This window comes from Xenopus tropicalis, chromosome 7 (genome assembly GCF_000004195.4).
Source record: "Xenopus tropicalis strain Nigerian chromosome 7, UCB_Xtro_10.0, whole genome shotgun sequence".
NCBI lineage: Eukaryota > Metazoa > Chordata > Amphibia > Anura > Pipidae > Xenopus > Xenopus tropicalis.
In genome coordinates, this window is record NC_030683.2 from 93,924,645 (window position 1) to 93,949,593 (window position 24,949).

Genomic DNA, 24,949 nt, shown 5'->3' on the forward strand with positions numbered 1-24,949 from the left:
GTGTCAGGTGACACCAACAATCGCATTTATTTTTACAGTCTTTTAGAAGACTGCAATAAAGCAATGAAAAAAAGAAAGCTCTAGTTAAATAGAAATCTATACAATTTAATCATTTCAATCACAATATTATTTTATAGACCACTTCAGTGCTGAAGAATAACGTGAGGGCATAATTATATAACAGTCCTAGCACTCGTTCATAAATGCATTATTGTAACAAAAACAATTATATCCTGTAAATAGACTTTCATTTATGCAAATAAAGTGGCTTATCTGAGAGGCAGCCTAACAAACACTGGGAGGGAGATGTACATATTATCTAGGGCACTATATTGTACTTGTGTGTAACAAAGCAAATTTAACTTGGAAGAGCTGTATGCAGGCAATACCTTTACTATGCAGTTCATTCTTACTTGTAGTCACATGACATATCAGTTCTTTGGTTTCAATTTCTTTACAAATAACAAAAACAGTTGGTATTACTTTAAAATTGTAGGATGTAGCCCTTTCTTTGCAAAATTGTCTGCCAAGAAAACTGAAAAGAAGTACAAGTAAACTGTTAGAAAAGAGATAATGTCTAAGATAAGTTTTATAAACCTATTTCTAAATCTCAAATTAACTCTACCTTAAGGAAAACAAAAATCCTTAGGACGGCAGTTGGAAGCCATTAATTCTAAGCTAAACACTGGGTATTTAGTGCAGTCAGACTGTGGGCTGCACATTTTTGCCTTATACAGCTGAAGATATGTGGGCCTTTATTCCTTGCATTTTATAGACTCTTCTTTGTATTGTGTTTCTCCTTACAGAGTATTCAAGGACTGCTGCAACAATGAACGAAGTACATGTTTAAAAATGTGTCTGAACATAGTGCAGAGAAATGCAAGGACAAAGAAAAAAAATGATATTTTTTTTTATCCAACTCAACCAGTTGCACAAACTGGACTGGAAAAAGTAGAGCCAGGTGGTGGGATCCATCCCAATAAAAAAAAGGAGCAAATTGATATTTTATGGGAAACAAAAGCAATAACATGATCTTCTAATTGTAATCACATATTCTCAGGGGGTGGGTTAAAGATTGAATCTGAGCAAAAATGGTAAAACAAATAAAAATAACTGACACGGCAATTCAATAATGCACTGCCAAGTGGTATAAAAGTAGTCCAGATCTGTATTGTGGATACACTTCTGTGATCCTAACTCTGAGTTCTTTGTGGTACTCCTGTTACTGGATCTGAACAAATAAGTGTCACTGTGCCATCCAACAAGTCCTCCATGCTGACAGCTACCAGTTCTGTAGTAGTTTGATTGACCTGAGTATCTGGTAGCGCTACTATCACTTGGGAACCTGCCAGATGAGATTCATCCAAAGTTATCACTTGTTCTGTTGCCGCTACTTGGTCCTGTGTCTGAATTACCTACAGAAATGAGATTTAGAAACAAAACTGATTAGCATTTCAGGGCAAAATATTTTATTAAACATCTGCATACAGGGTACACCTGAAACCGATCCCTACGGAATACTGACATATTTAAAAGGGTTACTAATTCAACAACAACAATATCTGAGCAGCACCTTCCTCTGGACCATATATCCTGGAGATCTATATTTTGTAGATATAGCAGTCCATACATAATAGCCAACTGCTTACAGAAGCCATTAGGGCAGCTGGGTTGTTGCATGCTCTGGGCAGCAACCAAATTTCTGGTGTGTTCCATAGGTACTGAAGATTAACTGTAGGCTATGAATTCAGGGGGCTGCAGCCCTGAAAATATGGCAAAATAGAAAAAAAGTATAAGCCACGTGATCAGTAGTATTGAAATCCAACCTTAATAAAGAAGAACTAAACCCTACTTATTCTCAACTTCAACCTATAGGGGAAGCTTCCTCTATAGTTACGCCACTGAGCATGTCTAACATCAGGCATAATTAATATATATAAAAAAAAAATGTGTTTGCTCTTTTGAAAATCAATTTCAATTAAGAATGTTGCTGGAGAAGCACTATTAACTGATGCATTTTGTAAAAAAAACATGCTTTCCCATAACAGACTTCCTCTATTCACAATTGTTAGTTGGCCTCTAAGCTAAGTAACTAATAAAAGCCCAGAGCACATGTTATGTGGGGTAACACCACAATATAATTCCAATAAACACTGCTTGGTGGCAGTTCTAGATGTTTTTTTAAATGAGATGTGGTGAAAAAAAGTTATGGCAGAACCCAACATAACTCTTGCATGAATAAGGGTTGATCAATGGATCTTATAGTAAACATAGCAAGACGTATATTTACCACCTTATAAGACAGAGTTGTCTGTTTGTAAAAACATGTTTAAACTTGCACTCATAGCACAGGAGGAATCATTAGCTAGTGGGCATGAAACACAGCAGTATATAGGAAATTAAAAGGAAATTACCTGTACCATTTGTGTATCTGCTGCTTGATTTTCTGTGAGCACAACTTCAGGGTGATCCGTTTCATAGTGTCTTTCTAGCTGAGAATGAACGGTAAAGAGCTCCCCGCAGATTTCACAGCCAAACGTGTTATCACTCTCATGGAAGTGTTCAGTGGCAACATGGTGCTGTAAGGCTCCAGGGAACTGAAAACTATCAGTACAATAAAGACACTGGAATGGCTGTGTCCCTGAAAGAGGAAAAGAAAAGGACACAATAGGCGAGAGTGCTATAATAAGGGGAGAGAGGGAAAAACACACAAACCTTTATTTACCATTATCTCATCAAAGGCACAGTAACACCAAAAAATTAAAATGTTTTAAAGTAATTAAAATATAATGGACTGTGTTTGCTTTAGAACCACTACTATAGTTTGCATAAATAAGCTGCTAGGGCAGCCATTCAAGCTAGAAAAAAAAAATTCAGCTATGTAACCTGTGCCTTTTCTCCAGCTTGAATGGTTGCCCCTGTGGCTGCACAAGACAATTACACATGTCATGTAAGACTGCCAAGACAATTACACAACAGCTTATCTTCCACGCTGACAAGTATATCACCCTCCTAATGCCAAACAATCACGGCTCTAACAAATTCTAAATGCAGCAGGGTGTATACATTTTATTTACTAATTACTATGATAACACTGCAATTCAAGATCCCTCTTGCAGTGGACTCCAAATCTGGATTCCAAATCTCTCTTCCTATTTTGTTCTGCAAATGACTTTCCCTTGATGTCCAACTGCATTGCTACCTCACATGCCTGCCTCAAAGATTCTCTATGGGATTCCCTACCTTATTCAACATAAATATCCCCTAGTTCTTAGTCCTTTTCCCATAAAAGGACAAAACAAGTCTGGAAGGAAAATAACAAGACCACATAATACCATTCACATTATTTATGAGTGGCTTTCATAATTTGAGTACAAATAACCTTTACTGTTTCCATGTAATAGTGTTGCTGAATAGAAAGGTGCTCTAATAATGCAGGATAATACTAATGATATTTTTTGCACTACTTACCTGAGTGTTTGCACTTGATGTGCACTTGCAGTGCTGCGGAAGTTGGATATGTCTGTTTGCACTTATCACATTCATATACTTTACCATCTACAACCAAGGAGAGACATTTAAAAGCATTACTTATAAAACACAACAGACAGCACTAAGCAACCCTTACAAGTTTACAGTTTACAGATAATCGTGGCTCTTATGTACTGTAGGAACATAATATATAGCCAAATCAGGGAACAACAGAGGTTACTCAAGACTGAATCCCCCATCTGTCAGAGTTACTGTCTTGAAAGCTACAGCAGTCATTATAATAAAAAGGGGAAAAATACAAAATCATTGTATATAATATATACATTAAATTAGTGCTGGGCGGTATGACCAAAAATTGATATCACGGTATTTTTCAAAATTATATCGGTATCACGGTATTTGACGGTATTTTTTTTTCCCCATGCATGATTAGGTGACCACCCCAAACACCCGCCACCCGCACCCCCCCCACCACCCCAAACACCCCCCCCGCCACCCCAAACACCCCCCCATCCGCACGCAGCCCCCCCACCCCCCCATCCGCACGCACCCCCCCACCTCACCCCACCCCACCCCAAACACCCCCCATCCCCTTCACATAAATATAACCCCCCACCCCCCCAAACACAACCCCATCCCCTTCACATAAGTATAACCCACCCACCCCCACCCCAAACACCCCCCCATCCCCTTCACATAAATATAACCCCCCACCCCACCCCCCCCAAACACAACCCCATCCCCTTCACATAAGTATAACCCACCCACCCCCACCCCAAACACCCCCCCATCCCCTTCACATAAATATAACCCCCCACCCCACCCCCCCCAAACACAACCCCATCCCCTTCACATAAGTATAACCCACCCCCACCCATCCCCTTCACATAAAATATAATTACTGGCCAGGCACCCCCCCGACAGCTCACATTGGTATCCGACTCTGAATGCGTCCTAGCGATGGCGCTTTTGTAGAGCGTGCGCGCTGACGTCACGTGCGCGCTGACGTCACGTGCGCGCTGACGTCACGTGCGCACCCGGAAGTATTCAGCACACCGGTATGGGGGTATGTCAAAAATTTATATCGGTTTCAAAAAAAAAACCGGTGATCGGTTTTTACCGGTATACCGCCCAGCACTACATTAAATATAGTGTACTATTAATCCAATGACCCGCTCTTTATCTTTGTGGCATTACTACAGAAAACTAACAACAAATATCTTTTAATCTATTTTATAGGTAAATACTTCACCACATTGCTCAATGCTGAATACAAAAGGGAAAACAATGGTTCTTTAATGAACATATTAGAGGTCAATGCAGTAGTACTGTACTGATTCTACAGGAAGAACTGGCCAGAAATTTTGTTGATGTTGTAGGAGCACTGTACATCTCTACATCGTTGGCTAAATATGCATTATGCAGTGTTCCTTCCAACACTCATATTGTAGTTATCAGATTTTTGTATAAATTCCATTTTTTAGACGATCTAATTAGCCCAATATTGCCCACCTATGCATATCGGGAGAAAATCCGCTTGCTTGGCGACCTCACCAAACGAGCAGATCTTACAGTGTATGGCCACCTTTAGATGCATGAAAATAACCATCTGACATTATCTAATCAGATTACAGGATTGAAGATCACATTTTGCACGCTGTTGCATGGCAAGATCCTGAGGGTCAGATAAATTCTGATCACAAAATCTGCCCAGTCTTTCATGTAGTTCTCCCCAACTGCATTTTTATTGCTTTAAAATGACTTTTTTCACACAGAAAATAACACCAGGTACTCTCACTGCAGGAATACATATACAGTGGTGTGAAAAACTATTTGCCCCCTTCCTGATTTCTTATTCTTTTGCATGTTTGTCACACTTAAATGTTTCTGCTCATCAAAAACTATTAGTCAAAGATAACCTAATTGAACACAAAATGCAGTTTTTAAATGAAGGTTTACATTATTAAGGGAGAAAAAAAACTCTACATGGCCCTGTGTGAAAAAGTGATTGCCCCCCTTGTTAAAAAATAACTTAACTGTGGTTTATCACACCTGAGTTCAATTTCTGTAGTCACCCCCAGGCCTGATTACTGCCACACCTGTTTCAATCAAGAAATCACTTAAATAGGAGCTACCTGACACAGAGAAGTAGACCAAAAGCACCTCAAAAGCTAGACATCATGCCAAGATCCAAAGAAATTCAGGAACAAATGAGAACAAAAGTAATTGAGATCTATCAGTCTGGTAAAGGTTATAAAGCCATTTCTAAAGCTTTGGGACTCCAGCGAACCACAGTGAGAGCCATTATCCACAAATGGCAAAAACATGGAACAGTGGTGAACCTTCCCAGGAGTGGCCGGCCGACCAAAATTACCCCAAGAGCGCAGAGACAACTCATCCGAGAGGCCACAAAAGACCCCAGGACAACATCTAAAGAACTGCAGGCCTCACTTGCCTCAATTAAGGTCAGTGTTCACGACTCCACCATAAGAAAGAGACTGGGCAAAAACGGCCTGCATGGCAGATTTCCAAGGCGCAAACCACTTTTAAGCAAAAAGAACATTAAGGCTCGTCTCAATTTTGCTAAAAAACATCTCAATGATTGCCAAGACTTTTGGGAAAATACCTTGTGGACCGACGAGACAAAAGTTGAACTTTTTGGAAGGTGCGTGTCCCGTTACATCTGGCGTAAAAGTAACACAGCATTTCAGAAAAAGAACATCATACCAACAGTAAAATATGGTGGTGGTAGTGTGATGGTCTGGGGTTGTTTTGCTGCTTCAGGACCTGGAAGGCTTGCTGTGATAGATGGAACCATGAATTCTACTGTCTACCAAAAAATCCTGAAGGAGAATGTCCGGCCATCTGTTCGTCAACTCAAGCTGAAGTGATCTTGGGTGCTGCAGCAGGACAATGACCCAAAACACACCAGCAAATCCACCTCTGAATGGCTGAAGAAAAACAAAATGAAGACTTTGGAGTGGCCTAGTCAAAGTCCTGACCTGAATCCTATTGAGATGTTGTGGCATGACCTTAAAAAGGCGGTTCATGCTAGAAAACCCTCAAATAAAGCTGAATTACAACAATTCTGCAAAGATGAGTGGGCCAAAATTCCTCCAGAGCGCTGTAAAAGACTCGTTGCAAGTTATCGCAAACGCTTGATTGCAGTTATTGCTGCTAAGGGTGGCCCAGCCAGTTATTAGGTTCAGGGGGCAATTACTTTTTCACACTGGGTCATGTAGGTTTGGATTTTTTTTCTCCCTAAATAATAAAAACCCTCATTTAAAAACTGCATTTTGTGTTTACTTGTGTTATCTTTGACTAATAGTTAAATGTGTTTGATGATCAGAAACATTTTGTGTGACAAACATGCAAAAGAATAAGAAATCAGGAAGGGGGCAAATAGTTTTTCACACCACTGTAAATATGCAAAAGAGGAACAATCTGTGTGCACAGTTAGCTATACACTATTTTGTTGGCTTTTTAACATAGCTTATTACACTCTTGGGTCTATGTAAGAGAAATTAGAATTAAATTAATAATCAACATTATAAATGAACCTTTCTATGACCCATCTACTGGTCACTATAACTAATGAGGCTTGCATACTGGTGCTGAAACCTAATCTGTAAAGAGCCAAGACGTCCCCTTTAAAAGTATTTGGTGGATAATTTTGCCCTGAAACCAACCTTAAACTTGTTTATCAACATCACGGTTTTATTTACTGTATGTTGCTTAAATAGTGGTATCTTGTTCTGTGATAGAGCAGCTTAACTTAGTTACAGGAGCACAGGAAATGCGAGCAAATTAGTAATACGGTGCTCAGACATATCAAAACATCATGTGCTGGGAAGATAACAGAATGTAAAATCTAATTCTGTATGAGATCAGAAAAGATTTTCCATTATATTTTATGCTTCCCTCTTTCACACCCTAATTACACAAAGGTATAAATAACAAGCTTTGCAAATCACAGATATACTGAATACTGGCTATATTTCAGTGTTTTTTGCTCGATTGTGAGATTAACTGGCTCTGTATACCCACCAGGATGCTCCGCTTTTGTATGTTTCTGTAGTAGTGCTGCGTTTGGAAAGGTCTGGTCACAGGAACTGCACTGTGTTGAGAACTTGGAGGAACGATGATTCTGAGCAGCAAACAAATCTGGATGATGGGTGCGATTGTGATACCACAAGCCAGACAATTGCTACGGAAAGTCAACATGCTTCAAGTTAGCATACTAATGTCATAAGTACATGCCTATGAGGCCTTGGCCGGACAAATAAATGTACCTGATAAGCTTTATCACAGATTTCACAATTGTAGGGTTTCCCTCCCACGTGAGTGACAACATGTCGTTCAAGCAGGGAAGGAGCACTGAATATTTTGTCACATGTAGGGCATGGGTGGTACTCCTTGGAATGCACAACTTGTATATGTTGTCGATTCTCTTCCAAGGTAGGAAAACTCATTCTACATTTCTGGCAGTCATAAGGATCTTCAATATCTATGGAAATCAAAAACCTGGTTGATATATCAAAATGAATGGTAAAATAACAGCTGAACAAGAAAGAAACAGGGAGGGAGAGTGAGAGAATGAGGGAGACTAAAGGAGAATAGAAATAATGCAGTAAACAGAAACAAATCAGAAAAGGTCAGACAGACCTGCCTTAAAAGGCTTGCAACCTAGTGGTATGGGACAGAAGTTGGGCAGAATGTAACGCTACTTACTATGGAATGTTCTTAGGTGTATAGAAAGACCATTGGCTTGGCTAAAGCCTTTCCCACATTCTCGACAGACATATGGCTTGTCTCCTGTATGCGTCCTAACATGTCGGGTTAGTTCAATGGATTGTGCAAAGACAGCATCGCAATACTGGCATGCATACATCTTTCCTATGGTGGAAACAGTAGTATTTAACAACAACAACAACTAAAGAAAAACTCAGGGCCCAAACAGTTAGTAATTCTGACTTGCAAATAACATGTATTCACATAAATAAATGTACTCTAGGCTAAAACATTACTTCAGGTACAGTAACGCACTTTATTGATGCATAAATTTTCTTTACTGCCTAAACGTGTGTCAACCTTTTTTTACTAATTATAAACAGTAGATTTTAATTAATCTAGAAGTGGTGAATCAATATAAGCAGGCCATGCTGAGTAATTGTGAAAACTTCCCCACTCATCCAATTAGGATTTTTCAGTTAATTTGGCAGTATAGTGGCACAAATTCAGTTAAGAATGATAGTTAATGCCCATATCCAAATGCTAAAGTCTATGATATATGCATTGGCAAATATTTTCTATATTACCTTTTGGTAAGTGCAATTTTTAGTGGGGAAAAAACAAAGTTTTTCCTGTGCAGAATTTAAAACAATGCAGGACTTTACACAGTTAAATACGGTTATGCTATTTATATTGCTCTGACCTGCTACACGGCACTTTACAGATATTGCCCATCAGTCATTTTAGTCCCTGTTCCCCAATCATACTCATACCACTAACATACACTAGGATCAATTAATAGTCATAAGAGAAGGGAAAAAAAAGTAGATTCCTGTCACATTCTATCATTCAACTGCATCAAGACAATAGATTGGCATTTCAGTGTAAAATTACTTATGTTACCTTCAGAATGTTTCTTCTTTGTATGGTAGGAAAGTGCAGCTGCCTGGGTAAAGGTCATGTGACAATGTTTGCAGACAAATGGCCGTTCCCCTGTATGAAGACGTTGATGGTTTTTAAGTGTGGAGTTGGCAGCAAACTTGGCACCGCATTCGTCACAGGAGAATGGCTTTTCATCAAAATGTTCTGTCCTTTTGTGATACTGGAGCCCTATAAGACACAAAAGTCTATTTTAAAAGTAGCTTAAGAAAAGACTAAAAATCAACCCTCTTGTCTTGAAGAGTACAGCAGTGCAGAACAATACAAAATTAACTTTATTATACCCCATGAAACGCAGGTTGCTTTTTGGTATGATCTTTTTTTTTAACCCAGTCTTTTGTGTATAGGCTGGGTTTGCAATTGATACTGCACCATTATTGTTTTTTGTTGTACTTCCTTGTAGCTTATCTACATTTGCACATTGTTACTGGAGCCCGAACAGAGGGGAGATAAAAAAAAAAGAAGGCTGCAGTCTGTCACAGTTTGATTTACTTACACTGGAGGTGTATCCATTCTTATGTCATTACTGATGGCCTCAAAAGCTTTTGGTTTAGTCCCCCTGCACAGTACAACTACTACTAGAACTACAATTTGACATTCTGGCCACACAGAATCTTCACAACTATTGCACAATGAATTTGGATTTACAGTTTTCTGGATTCAGTGCATTTTGCCACTATGTATATTACCTGAAGGATGGGCAAACTCTTTGCCACAGATATCGCATGTAACAAGCAATCGCCTTCTTCCTTTATTTGTACGAGAAGAAACCAAGTAACCATGGACGGCTTCTCGATGCTGGTCTAGCTCCTTTCTAGAAGACTGAATCTCGTTACAATCTTTGCATTGTAAGGGATTTCGTTTTGCCATTCGACACCGCTTCATGTGCACTTCCAGGCGGCAACGGAAAAGGAAAATCTTATCACAGGACTTGCAGATAAAGTTCTTCTTGGAGGAACCCTTTTCCTGCACTGAATCTTTGCTTTCCTTACTGGAATCTCCATCTTCATTTTCATCGTATTTTGTCTGTTCTTCTTCATCATTTCCCTCAGCACTATCTTCAGCAACAACTAGCTGACATTCACTGTTGACGTTCCACCTGCTTACACCTTGAAAACTTTCCTCTCCTTCCATAAGTATTCCTGAGGAGAAAAACAGACCTAAAATGTAGTTAGTCTTATAAAAGACGGTAGCTGCAGCTAAGAACAGTATCATATACTGCTGCATGCTGTGGATGTGCTGACGTGTTCAAACCTGGCAGTGAAATAGTGCATGCAAAACGCAACATAAGTTTGAAGTGTTATGTGATCATTGGTACTTTTAAGGCATCTTGCCGATCCTGACTGATATCAGTTGTTCATACTGGTCTGAAAAATTGATCTGTCCATGCACGATGTTAAATGGTGCATTGTGCAACAGCATATAAGAAAGTGAACGGGGAACACAAGACAAGCATCCATTTTGTATATAACCCCTCATACACAGCCCTTTGTCAGACAGCATACCTGGTCACCCCACATGAATGCCATGTACAGAAAACAAAAACATTTTGTGTTGTGTGCCCAAAAGAATAGAATTATAGGGCTAATAGGTGCTCAACTGCACAAGAGCAATTGCCAATAGCTACTAAACAGCAATTTGCTTTAGACAGTCTACTAGGCCTTAGAAAATGAAAGCAAAGATACGATTGTTTCACTGGGTAACTTAACTGCTGTAATTTAGCACCTAGTTCATAAATCAACCCCAAATGCCTTATGCTACTGTTCACCACTGTAAAAGCACCTTAAATAATTTATTAAAACGTTTGTTTTACTCTGATGGTTTTTATAAATCTCTGGAATTTTGGGGATTTCATGCAAGGGCATCACTCTATTACTGTACTGGGGATTAAGTGTTACTATTTGAAAAAGACTTTACAAAGTCCTTAAAAAGGACTTTACATTCATGTGTATAGGCAGAGCTGAGTGTGGCAACAAGCAATGTTTGATATTTAGCTTTTTTTTTTTTTTTTTTTAATATATAATCATTCTGATAATAAAATCAGGTCCAAAAGTAATGTATTATACACTGATACACAATTGCACAATGGAACTTGCTGGGCCTAATTTTCACAACTTCAAACCATGCAGACAGATAGAAGTCAATACATTACATAAATCAGATATACTGTATCTTAGAATCTATTGTTTGCTGCATTAAAACAATAGCAACATCTATATATGCATTACTCGGGTCTTACCTATCTGCTTTAATTCTTTTATCACTGGCTGAAGATGTGGAGAAGAACCCTGAACAGTAAAAAGCAAACTGCAGAATGACATGGCAGGTACAGTGTGCTGCAGTGCTGCACTCAAAAGCATCTTTGAAGGCAGTTCAGAGTCTTCATTTTGTTGTGGCACCTTTAGAAGCTGAATAAATAAAAGATTATTAGCAGTCAGAAAATATAATACATAAAAAGACTATACTGAGCAGACTTGCCAAAGATAGCACGATCTATTACAGATCTTGTTGTTATGAATTATTTTGGGAACTGTAAAATCATCTGATTCTTGTATGGGTGACTGTCTCATAGATTCCTAAGCTTTTGCGAAACAGATGGCAGCATAAAGCACAACTGATACAGTCAAGTGTAGAAAATAGATGGAAACAGACCAAGAACCTTAGTGCTATGCTGCAATTTTCCTAATAGTAGAAACTACACATTTTCACATGGCCATAGGTTTGCCACCTGGCTGATACTTCACCGAACCAAGTCTGGAGGCTGGCACTGCAAATTTATCAGCAATGTACTTGCCGGTAAAAGGCAAAAGGCCAAAGATCATTTTAGTATTGTTTTCTTTATTAGCCTACAGAACACCACTGGCTTTAATCTACATTTACATTTCTAATTGTTCCATATGCTGTAGCTAACTAGTTGGATTTCATAGCAATACTCCATCCATACACACAGATTGCAGTGTATATCAATGCTATCCCATTCAGACTGTTTAGCTATAGTTGTGGTATCCCCAGTAGTCCAAGTTGGATCTTAGAACTCCTGTATGGCTGCAATGCTATGTTGGATCATGAGATGCATTAGACCTAATAAATCTCATTTAGCATATCCAATCTACTTTGTTTTTATTCATAGTCATAAGAACAACATTTCTATTTTACAAAGGTTTTCAAGTATGCAGTGTATAGCAGCATAGTGAAATAAGTTACCTCCTTAACCAAATCTGTCAAAGCTGTCTCTTTGGAGGGTACATAGCTGAGAATATCACACTGTCCGAAAGCCTGTGCGATTAATTCATTGTGGCGCACTAGTACTTCAGCAGCTTCATTTCCTCTGTTGATTACTGCACCAAAACAAATAGTACATGAATGTAAGGTAGAATATTGACTAGTTTACATTAAAATATACATCCCTTATTACATTCTAAACATGTTGATATAGGAACAATTTCCACAAAATCGGTGACCTATTTTAAAAGGTGCCAGTTGACTTCAGAGTTCTACAGCATAAATCCAAAAGGGGTGGTTCACCTTTAAGTTAACTTTTAGTATGTTATAGAAAGGCCAATTCTAAGCAACTTTTCAATTAGTCTTCATTATAGTTTTTTTCAAAAATTATTTGTCTTCTTGTTCTAAATCTTTCCATTTTTCAAATGGGGGTCACTGACCCTGGCAGCGAAAAACTACTGCTCTGTGAGGCTACAAATTTTGTTATTTTTTTTATACCTTATTTTTCAACGTAGGTCTTCTCCTGTTCATATTCCAGTCTCTCATCCAAACCACTTCCTGGTTGCTAAGGTAATTTGGTTTCTAGCAACCAGATAGCTGCTGAACATAAAGTAAAATAACTAAAAAAAAAATCTACAAATAAAAAATGAAGACCAATTGCAAATTTTCTCAGAATATTAGTCTCTACATCATACTAAATGCTAACTGAAAGGTGGACAACCCCTTTAACCATAAATTGCTACTACAGTTTTAATTAAGCCTAATTTTAATTAAGGCTGTCTGTTTTTCACGGGCATCAGTGTTGCCATTGATTTATTGATTTTATGTTGTTACTGGTCCTTTAAACTTCCTTGGCCAGTCTTGCTGCTTGCTATGTGCAGCAGCTATGAATGCACACCAGCCTAAAGCTGGCTATTATAAGCTAATGACACGCCCCTTCAGACCAAGTCGGCAGCTTATTTGCCCATGTATTGCCACATATCCATTGGGCAGACCTAAAAATCCATCAGTGCATCTTGTATGTTCTGACAATTTGCCACTGGGCCAAATGTTAGATCAGTCTGATATGGCTCAACAAACAGGTGGTCAAACCATGCAAAGATGCAAAATTAGCGTATCTCAGTGTGTATGGATTTGCCCTATTCTGAATCTTAGAGGAAAAAAAAAAAAAGATTTGGTGCATTCCTGTAAATGTAACTTGCTTTATATGAAGCCAAGATTTACATTTCCTTGTGCTGAGTTTTGCTCTCATAAAACTTACCACTCTGAAAGAAAACTTCTGCTCCAGGTTCTTTGCGAATCTCTTCCATCAGTGACTTCAGAGATGGGTTTGACTCTTGCATTGCTAGGAGCAGCAGCCAAAGAGCTGTGACAGCCAACGTTTGCTCATCCAGAACCATGGACACAAGAGTGCTGAAAATCTTTGAGGTTGTATTTTTCTTCACAACTTGTTCCATTACCTTAACATTAAAATCAGTGGTTAAATAAAACACAAGTACCCTTCCTTTACATATATAAAGATTTACCAATTTACCATACCTCTCTTTCATGGGTAGTTAAATTAACAGTTGTTGTAATGGCACTGAGCATTAACTCAGAATCTGTTACCACCTCAGAGAAATTTTCCTGATATTGTCTTAATAACTCTGCTCCATAATCAGTTGTGGTCATTTTGTCTGTAAAAGGTAAAAGCCACATGTCACAATGAGACACTTGCTTGTCATAATAAGACTAATATTACATTGCGGGTCAGTCATGCTGGAGGATCCATTAAAGGGAGTAAAACTTGATGGACATCCCAAATCATTTATGTAACTACAAAAGGAAGACTTTATGAAACATAAAAGGGAGGTTTAGGGTAAATACAATACATTTACAAATAATGTTTGCTATTAAAGGGAACTCCACCAAAAAACAACTTTTTGAAAAGTTAACAATTTAAAGCAACATTGCAATATACATCAATTGAAAAAAATATGCAGCCTTTTCATGATTTTTAATGTACTAATATGGTTTGGAACAGTTACCTAAGCCTGGCCCCCCTGTTCTCCTGCTGATCTGGCCGACTACTTTGAGACTCAAATAAAATGTAAGAGTGGTCGACTGGCCTCAGCCTGCATCCTCCAAATCCCACAATTACCTGTGATGTCAATAAGGAAAGGAACATCACAGTGCAATGCATTGTAGGTTATAATGTTCCTGCATGCTGTTGAGAAGTTGTTACAATTTGTAACATCAAGTAAATGAAATATGCACTTATTTTAATGGAAATTTTATAATGAGGTCATTTAAATTAAAGTCACAATACCAAATTATGTACAGTGACCCTATATTGTTAAGATTATGAAAATCAGGGATCCAACATGGATTTATAATTTATTCTCTGTAGGCACTAAAGCACAAACTGCAAAAAGATGTCCAATTAAATCTGAATAGCAAGCGTAACTGGTTATGTTTACACCAATTAATGGTTTAAACCTATGAGGGCCACAGTCAGCCCTAGTCTTGTTACTGCCCACATAGCCATATAAACAAATGCACAGTATTAGAGAGCTAGCTTTGACTCTATAGTGTTGCCAACAATATCCTCTACTGTCAGTGACATTATTATTATAAACATGAATTTATAAAGCATCAACATATTCCACAGCGCTGTATATACATTTTGGGTCACAAAAGGGTAATTATTATTTTGAGAGAAGTAGATTTGTACCTTTCAAACAAGGATTGCTACTTTGTGGCTCCAACATCTCCAGCAAAGCATGCAGATCAGGAAACGCTTCCCTTACAGCTTGCAGAAGCTTTATCAGGCTATTGGGACTCAACGTCCTTGTTTCTGACGCTTTCCTCACTAATCTCTCCATGGCTTCTCTATGTGATCCACCTTCACAGCAATCAACAATCACCTTATTAAACCAAACAAAAAAAATTAATCAGCTGCAAACTCGTTATGCAAAACAAATTGTTTAAACTGAATGTTTGATATTGAGTAATTCAACGCTGTTACATAATATCTAGCACAATGCAACGACACTAGAGCAAGAATAATTAAAGGCAGAACTGTGAAACTTCTTTCATGTGTAGGCCCATAATCAAACATATCTCAGGGCCAAATAACATTACATTAAACTGTTGATGGCTATAAAGCCCACATGCAATGTGAGGTCTCAGGCTCTGTTTAAATGGATAGTATCTCAAGTAATGTGACAGATCCTGTTAAGTGTACAACATAAAAAGTAAAAGACACACAAATCTGTTCTAAGGGCTGTGGCAAATGGGGTGCATGCTGTGTAGGTCTAGTGAGCATATTGGGCTGCACTGCCATGCATTTCCAGCACAAGTGAATGGGAGGTACTGGTAGCAGTGTTGCCACTTCTCTGCCCTGTGTGTAGAAGTATGTGAATATCTAAGATTCTAAATTGATTTTAAGGGGAAATAATAGAGATGTTTTAGTCAATGGGATGATAAAATCTGAGTGTGGGAGAAACTGCCTTATTTAAACAACAGAAATGTGGCTCTTCACTATATCTAAGTCTGATCTAAACAACACAGGTTTGTGACAGTGTGTCATGGTTAAACAAATGTGAAAAACAGTTATTAATGCTGAAAAAACTATAAGTTTGGATTCCACCAGTGGCAGTCAGGCAGGTTGTGTACAAATGGAAGCAATTCAGGATGGCTTGCCATTATTAATGAATTCTTAATAGTGATGAGCAAAATTTTTTCGGCAGGCATGGATTCATGACGAATTTCTGCGTTTCACCAGTGGTGGATTTTTTTTGCGAAGTGGGCGCAATTTGCTGCGCATCAAAAAAAAAAAATAAAATAAAAATTGTCGCTCATATATAAAATAAAAAGACACATAAGGATAATTTTTCTAAATAAATAACGAAGCACTGATGTTTAAATGGGGTCTCATTATCTAGTTTTAGGATGTGCATGAAAAAACAGATCATGTTTAGGTCATATTCATGTATAAATATCAAACTTTTAATAGCACTGTATGTGATAATGCTAAAAACTTTTGAAAGTGTCAGGGTCTCTAAGTAAAACCACTCCAAATGGGCCTTTCAATTTTTTAATATAAACCTCCTCAGGCACTCTTAGACACATACAATTCCCTTGACAATTGCATTGAGTTTGCAATCTTCATCAAAAGATCCATAGATATCTCAAACAACACATACCTGTTTCTCAAGGGTGCTGAGAAATCCTTCTTCTGCTGTGTCTACACACTCAATAATAGGACTAAGCTCTGTAATGCACTGTATAAGGTCCTCTTTATGTTCCAACAACAGCTCAAATAACGATTTGCCTTTTTCTTCAGTAAACACAGGAGCTGCTTAAAAAAAAAAAAAAAAAAAAAAAAAAAAAGTAAGATAGGAAAACAACATGTCCCTTTACTCCCTAAGGAGTAAATATTCAACTGAATACTGTAATCACATTATTATTGCCTTTTAACATATATTTTTTACACAAGCTTTCAGTTATTTTCCTTCAAACTAGGGGTTCAGTTTAAAAAACAAAAACACTAACAAAAAACCCCCACACAAATGATAAAATTCATTTACTTCAGAGGTGTAACTACTGGGGGTGTAGTGGGCACTCCCGGTGCCAAATCCCCTTGGGGCCTGCCGGAGCTTATTGCGGGCAGCAGGACAGGGTTTTCAGCATGCGTGTCACCAGGTTGCCAGTGTATGTTTCCAGAGGGCCCATGTTCACATCCTGCACCCAGGCAAGGCTGTGGCTAGTTATGCCACTAATTTACTCTGCCTCAGCTAAGCCTTCTTATCGCATTTACTATTGTAATGTAGTAATGTTAGATAAAATTAAAATTGAAATCAGTGGGGCACAGGCTCCAATCCTGAATGCATATCTAGAATCTCTGTCACATAGGATGTTTACCTTTCTGTTTTCTCCAGAAAGCATTATAAATTGATGCAGGAGTATGAAGATAATGTGTATATAAAATACACTACTTTACAAAATATTACACATTCTATTCAGGCAAAAGTAAACAGTCTTTATATTGAGGACAGTATCCCTTCAATAGAAATTTTCACAGACTTACTATTTCTATATTTACCTTCTTCTACTGAGGATTCTTGTTCTGTTGGTTCTTTCTCTAGGAGCGCTTTATTAACACTTGGATGTGTATGCCTGCACAATTTCAGCAAAGCCAGAACGGTATCAACAACAATGCTTTGTCCATCTTTAACTTTTTCTAGAAGTTTTGCAAAAGTTGAACTACCCTCTTCTGCTTGGCAACACTCCATTACTGCCTGCAGCACAAGAAAAATTAAGTATGCAGGAGAGACTTAAGCATTAAATGTAATTTAAAAGAAAGCAAAGAAACTCCGGGCATAAGTGGGGGTTAAACAATGTCACTGTAGAGTAAAACTTCACTGCGGCTGGGACTGATGCATATATGAATAAAGAAAACATGCAGCTGCAATGTACATTTCACAAGTTTGAGCAGAAACTGCTGTCACTTCAGAAGGGTAACTTTCTCTGCAGTATTTACAATAGGAATAATTTCTGAACAGTCATTAAACACCTTATGGCATGCATACAAATGTAACATGACAATGATACTGCAACAAATGGCACAATATTTAGCAAAAGAGTCATTGTACTATGCAGTTTTTTACTGGTTAACTCCTGTGCCTGACATTGCATTTGCATGCAATATATTAGGTGCCTGTGAGTTGAGTGTATGAGAAGCGCACAAATGGAAGCCTGGTAGCAACACCTCCTTAAAGCAGATCTTAATTTCAAGACTAACTTGTACCCTGTACTTTGTACCCTTTGCACAATTTATTAAAGCAGGTTGAACCAGAGTACTGGTGCCAGGCACAAGTTTCAAAAGGAGTGTACAGACAAAACTACCTTGGTGAATCACATTTAAATGTTGCACTAAAAAGCTCTCACATGTATAGCTTGCCAATACAAAACAAAACTAGAGATGTGCTGTACAATCATATAATACTAGCATGTTTAAAATCCTACTCCTCTAAAAGTCTTCAGCAAAAATCATTTCCACTAATGAGCAGTGCATTTTTTTACAACAGTAACCCAAATACTATATATTTAAATTAAGGTGCAGATTTCTCAAAATATGAGTTTAGATTTAGGGGCATGTTTACAAAGATTGGAGATAAATATCACCGGTGATGTTGCCTGTAGCAACCAGAGCTTTGCTTTTGATTCCTAACTTGTAGGTGACTGTTAAATATCACTAATATCAATAATCAGCAATTAGATTTAAAGGAACAGTAACACCAAAAAATAAAAAAGTTTTTAAGTAATCATAATACAATGCACTGTTGCCCTGCACATTTGCTTCAGAAACACTTCTATAGTTTATATAAAAAGCTGCTGTGTAGCCATGGGGGCAGCCATTCAAGCTGGAAAAAGGAGAAAAGGCACAGGTTACATAGCAGATAACAGATAAAACACCATTGTATTGTACAGAACTTATCTGTTATCTTCTATGTAACCTGTGCCTTTTCTCTTTTAAATGGCTGCCCCCATGGCTACACAGCAGCTTCATTTACTAAACTATAGTAATGTTTCTAAAGCAAATACACCAGTTGCACCAGTGCAGGGCAACAGTACATTATACTGTAGTTCCTTTTATACACTTTGATTTTTTGGTGTTACTGTTCCTTTAATCTCCAATCTTAGTAAACATGCCCCATAATAATTAAAAACTCATGCGTTCTATTCATTCCCATGGGATTTTTAGAAGCTTGTTTATCAATGGGTGAAAATTAATATGCCTCTAAAAAAACCCATAGGAATGAACAGAACGTAGAAGAATTTTTTTGTATTAAGATCTAAACTCACATTTTGATAAATCTGCCCAAGTATGGAGATAGTTTTGGCAATGATGGGATGCATGCCAATATTACATTTAGATCAAAACACTGCATGTGCCATAGCCCCAGGAGTTCAATCATCCTGCCAAACTGCCTGAAAGGAAAGAAATTAGAAACAGCCAAGAGACATACATAGAAGGACTAATGTTACTGGTTAGGACCTATAATTTGAGGTAGAAAGACAAAGAATGGTATAAACAGGCATTAAAGGCACTATTTGGGTGGGTTCAACATAGGTATACAGCATTGCTTATTTCTCACAAAGTTACAATTACAGTACAGGTATGGAACATATTATCAAAAGCTTGGGGCTAGGGATTTCTGGATAGTCTTCAAGAGATACTGACACCAAAAACAAAACTCTCATAACATTGTCTTCACATGTGCTTTATAATTTTACCATAAACGTATTTGTCCAATGCTTTTACATTAAAGATCCAATCCCCCATGTTTCTGTATGAGGGGGCTGCCATATTTGTGCAGAACTTCAAACTGACTGGTGGGGAAGGGACTGTTAGGTTTGGGGACTTCAAGGGGGTAGTTCACCTGCAGGTTAACTAAAAGTATGTTACAGAATGTCCTATTCTTGGCAACTTTGCAATAGGTTTTAATATTGTATTATTTCTGACTTATTTGCTATTCTCTTATGACTTTCCAGCTTTCAAAAGGGAATCACTGGCCCCAAAAGCCATAAACAATTGCTCTGCAAGGCTACAATTTTAGTGTTATTTTATATAACTTATCTTTCTATTTAGGTCCTCTACTCTATTAATATTCCTGTCTCTCTTTCAAACCACTGCCTGATTGCTAGGTTATATTGAACCCTAGCAACCAGATATCTGAGAAAATCCAACTGGAGAGCTGCTGAATAAAAAGTTAAATAATTTAAAAACTGCAAATAATAAAAAGAAGTTAGGACCGGTTGCAAATTGCCTCAGAATAGCACTCTGTACATCATACTAAGCTAATTTACAGGTGAACAACTCCTTTAAGTAAGAATTACTTACAAAAGCAGCCCTATCAGCAAAAAATGATTATCATGCCCTACTGGTAACTTTTAAGTCTATTTTTAGTGTCAGCATCATTTTAATATAATGAGAACTATGGTTTCCAGATAGTTGATCCTGCACCTGTATAAAACACTGACCTGCTTTTCAGCTTCTTTCATTTCTTGACACCTTTGTAGATTTTCTATTACGCTCTGGGGATCAGAAAGGGCTTCACTGAAGATACTTTCATATCGTATTAGAAAATCCAACTCACCAGAAGTTCCATCTGTTTCTGGATTTGCAAAAGAGCAGATTGTCAACACAAATAAGCAGTTACCCTGTATGTTCTAAAGAATAATTCAACAAAAGATTACTTAAAAAATAAAACCTATCCTGTACATTCTAAATTGTTTCTTTACCTCTGAAATCCGATCTTCTAGACCATACAGTAAGGGACTATGGTGCATTCTCTTCTCAGGAGTACACACTAACGAAACACCCCCAAAACTTACTGAAACCTTCAGTTATAATAGGTGCTTAGTGATGTCATTTGTGTCACGACTCACAAAACCTTGTGAAAAATATGAGGGTATTAAAAGTTAACTATAAAAGCACTTGGCCTTGTACCTTTCTATGGTCATGGAACTTTTATTGTATGATAGGGGGCACATTTTCATATATATATATATATATATATATATATATATATATATATTCACTATTTCTATTAAAGGACAATATGTTATTGGTCTTCATTTTTTATAAATTCGTGGTTTTTGAATTATTTAGCTTTTGGTTCAGCAGTTCTTTAGTTTGGAATTTTAGCAACCAGACATTGGTTTAGAAAAGGAGACATTATGAATAGGAGAGGGTCTAAATAGAAAGACACGTAATAAGTAACAATAACTATAAAATTGTAGCTTCACAGAGAACCAGTTTTTTTTTTTTACTGCTGGGGCCAGTGACCTGCCATTTGAAAGCCGAATAGTGTCAAAAGAGGAAGGAAAATAATTCAAAAACTATAAAAAAAAAAAAAAAAAAAAGATGACCAATTGAAAATTTGCTAAGAACCTGAAACCTGAAGGTGAACCGCCCTTTAAGCATTAAATATAAAAAACAGAGAAATTATGGCATCTACCTGGTTCATTTAATCTTCTTTTCTTCATAGCAGGTTCAGCTTCCTCCTCCATTTGAGCTGGTTTATCAGATTGGGTAGGAGAGCACAGAGTTGGCATGCTGCAAGAATCCTTTAATATTAAGTCAGACTCTATAATGTTTTCTTTACTTTCTTCTATGCTCTCATGACTGTTATCTTGAACTTCAGACACACACGATACAATTTCAGTTTCCAAAAGACTTGCAATACTGTCAGCTCCATCTGGATTGGACCCTTCAGCTAATTCTGGAACATTTTCATTGTCCGGAGTTACCACTGCTTTCTCTGATATCTGTGAGGAAACAATTTTTTCCAAATTTTCTGAAGTTGCTGCTGTCTCAGTGGATGTTTCAGCGAGTAAATTGCTGGCTGAGTGCAAATCAGCTTCAGTCTCTAGCTTCGTTGCAGGTGGGGGGATGTCTGGACATTTGTCTACATTTGTTTTTTCAGCAGGAGAATCAAAAGGAGCTGCTGTTGAAACCGGAGATACTTTGTGCTCGACAGGTGTCATTTCACTAGAAATATCATTTTTTAAGTTCAAGGTATTCTGTTTAGAGAAAATTTCAGTTTTATTCACAGTTAATGACTGGACAGAACTCTCTTTTAGCTTCTGGCTGTGACTTTGGGTGGAGTGACTCATAAGTTCGGTCAGGAGGTTTTTACAGCTCACAGCCACATCGAACATTTGCAGGCTATCTGCAACCGAAATGATTTTTGTCAAATTGTGTTTTCCAGGAGGCAGCTTCCCTGAGTACATAATTTCCAACAGTAAGGAAAATTCATCTGGGGTAACAACTGAAGCGTCTATGGATATAGTGTCAGTACTTTCCAGCAACGACTTAAAGAGTAAACTGGCAGCAGCAAGCACAAGCTTCTGGGCTCGAAAATGAAAAGTACCAATAAAAATTGTGCAGTCGCAAAACTTTTGCTCCTTACACAATGTGTGCAATTGCAGCAGTAACTGTCTGCTGTAGTTTGGAAGCTCCATTTCATAAATAACAATTAAGAGTAATCTGAATATATTTAATTCTTTCTTAGGGGAATACCTGTAACAAGACAGAAAGAAATATTTAGTATTCTGTAACTGACTTGTGCAAATAATGTACACTGTTCTTATTCACACTAGGCTGGAGTTAGTGTAATTCTGTTTATTTAACAAACGTTCAATATCTTACATCTGTTAAAACCCCCCATTACAGCCCCAAACTCAACATAAAATGCACACTGCGCTCCCCCAGGAGTATGACAATTCCCCAGCAGAGCTGCACTTCACCCTGCACTCCCAGAAGCGACATTACACTATGTTTCTACAGCAGCTCTACACATTACACCGCACTCCCCCAGCAGCCCAGAACATATTACACCGCACTCCCCCAGCAGCCCAGAACATATTACACCGCACTCCCCCAGCAGCCCAGAACACATTACACCGCACTCCCCCAGCAGCCCAGAACACATTACACCGCACTCCCCCAGCAGCCCAGAACACATTACACCGCACTCCCCCAGCAGCCCAGAACATATTACACCGCACTCCCCCAGCAGCCCAGAACATATTACACCGCACTCCCCCAGCAGCCCAGAACATATTACACCGCACTCCCCCAGCAGCCCAGAACATATTACACCGCACTCCCCCAGCAGCCCAGAACATATTACACCGCACTCCCCCAGCAGCCCAGAACATATTACACCGCACTCCCCCAGCAGCCCAGAACATATTACACCGCACTCCCCCAGCAGCCCAGAACATATTACACCGCACTCCCCCAGCAGCCCAGAACATATTACACCGCACTCCCCCAGCAGCCCAGAACATATTACACCGCACTCCCCCAGCAGCCCAGAACATATTACACCGCACTCCCCCAGCAGCCCAGAACATATTACACCGCGCTCCCCCAGCAGCCCAGAACATATTACACCGCACTCCCCCAGCAGCCCAGAACATATTACACCGCACTCCCCCAGCAGCCCAGAACATATTACACCGCACTCCCCCAGCAGCCCAGAACATATTACACCGCACTCCCCCAGCAGCCCAGAACATATTACACCGCACTCCCCAGCAGCCCAGAACATATTACACTGACTCCCCCAGCAGCCCAGAACATATTACACCGCACTCCCCCAGCAGCCCAGAACATATTACACCGCACTCCCCCAGCAGCCCCACACAGATCACCATATGTTCTACCAGCAGCCCCACAAAGATCAAAATACACTCCACAGAAGCCATGTATATATCACATTGCTGGTTTTTACTTTAAGCACCATCTCACATCATTAGAAAGAGGCTTTGTCCCAGGCACCCAGTTTCTGTAAGAACAGCATTCCCACAGCAGCAAAATAAAGATGCCCTTTTGGTATCTGTGCAGCTCACACCCCCACCATTCCCTTCTCACAGCAGCCCTCACCTCTTGCAAAAACTTCCTGTATCTTTCTGGCATTTAAAACCTGTGCCACAACAATTCTACATTCAGATCTCCTGTTCCTTCTCTGGATGGGCCGCAGTAACACCATAGAGTGGCTTTGAGGAAGTCCCGATGTCACAGCCATGTGACCTAAATGTGGGAGGGTTGTGATGTCACCATGGGCGCGTCTAGCTGCCATCACTGCTAAAGACCTTCCCATTGCATGTCACAGTAAGACATCTTAGTAAAGGGAAAGGAGCCACAGCCAATCCAGCGTGTCCCATGTAGAATGGGGTGCTTTAAAGAAGGTGCTCCCTATGGGGCAGTGTATGTAAACTGTGGCGCTGACTCCCAGGGGCTTAGTTTGAGATTTACAGAGTGTCTTGTTGTTCTCTTAGACACTCCTGGAAGCACAGCCTGAAGGTCAATGAAATGTGTGCGAAAAGTTCAACTATTACTTCTGTACTCTGAAACATGTCCTTTCAACATAAACTTAATAAGCTACAATGGAGCGTTAACCAGCCCTGTGTGCTGCCGAACACTTCACTTTATATATGCTACAATGTAGTTGGCAAGTACATGGGATAACATTACCTACTGCCAACAGCCCTGTATGTATCCCTTTGGCCTCACCCAGCTCACCTGTGCATACCCCAGTAGCACTGTACTAATCCACTAATAGTAGCCCTGGCGCAACACCCTGCGCTCTCCCAACAGCAACTCTGGGCACACATCACTGCGCTCCCCCAGCGAATATTTACATACCATTTTTGCTCCCCCGAAACATAATGTACTCCCACGGCAGCTCTGTACATATCAAACTGGGCACCCATATTAGCCCCGAGCAAATCGCACTGCACAGTTGCGTAAGTCCTGTACAAGTCGCTGCGCGCTTTTCTAGCTGCTAAATATATATTTAACATCCCCCCACCGCATCCCTGACATACACCAGTGTCGCCTCAAAGCTGCCCGGACCCTCACTTCTTACAAACCTTTCCCTGTGTAGTGCTGCACCTTCCTGGCATTTAATCCCTGTGCCACCACAGTTCTACATTCACATCCCTGCTTCCGCCTCAGCTTGGGCCGCAGCAGCTTCACAGAGCCGCTTTGAGGAAGTTGTAATAT

At 39.0% G+C, this 24,949-nt stretch overlaps 1 protein-coding gene across 4 annotated transcripts; it reads right to left on the reverse strand.

Annotated features, from left to right (window-relative positions):
- Positions 1-84: 84 nt before the first annotated feature.
- Positions 85-24,946, reverse strand: zbtb40 (zinc finger and BTB domain containing 40). Of its 4 annotated transcripts, none has more exons than XM_012967133.3 (18): positions 24,817-24,946; positions 21,393-22,456; positions 20,413-20,546; positions 17,471-17,666; positions 16,572-16,723; positions 15,098-15,290; positions 13,924-14,060; positions 13,646-13,844; positions 12,367-12,500; positions 11,402-11,570; positions 9,852-10,304; positions 9,127-9,333; positions 8,224-8,388; positions 7,785-7,999; positions 7,540-7,699; positions 3,472-3,558; positions 2,415-2,641; positions 85-1,415 (listed from the first exon to the last, which is right to left on the reverse strand). In XM_012967133.3, the coding sequence occupies exons 2-18, from the start codon at positions 22,396-22,398 to the stop codon at positions 1,194-1,196; spliced, it is 4,056 nt and encodes a 1,351-aa protein (XP_012822587.2). In that variant the 5' UTR covers positions 22,399-22,456; positions 24,817-24,946; the 3' UTR covers positions 85-1,193. The 4 variants fall into 4 exon arrangements, with proteins under 4 accessions (XP_012822587.2, XP_012822588.2, XP_002937082.3 ...); XM_012967134.3 differs by having other exon boundaries at positions 2,421-2,641; positions 16,572-16,726; XM_002937036.5 differs by having other exon boundaries at positions 16,572-16,726.
- Positions 24,947-24,949: the final 3 nt, after the last annotated feature.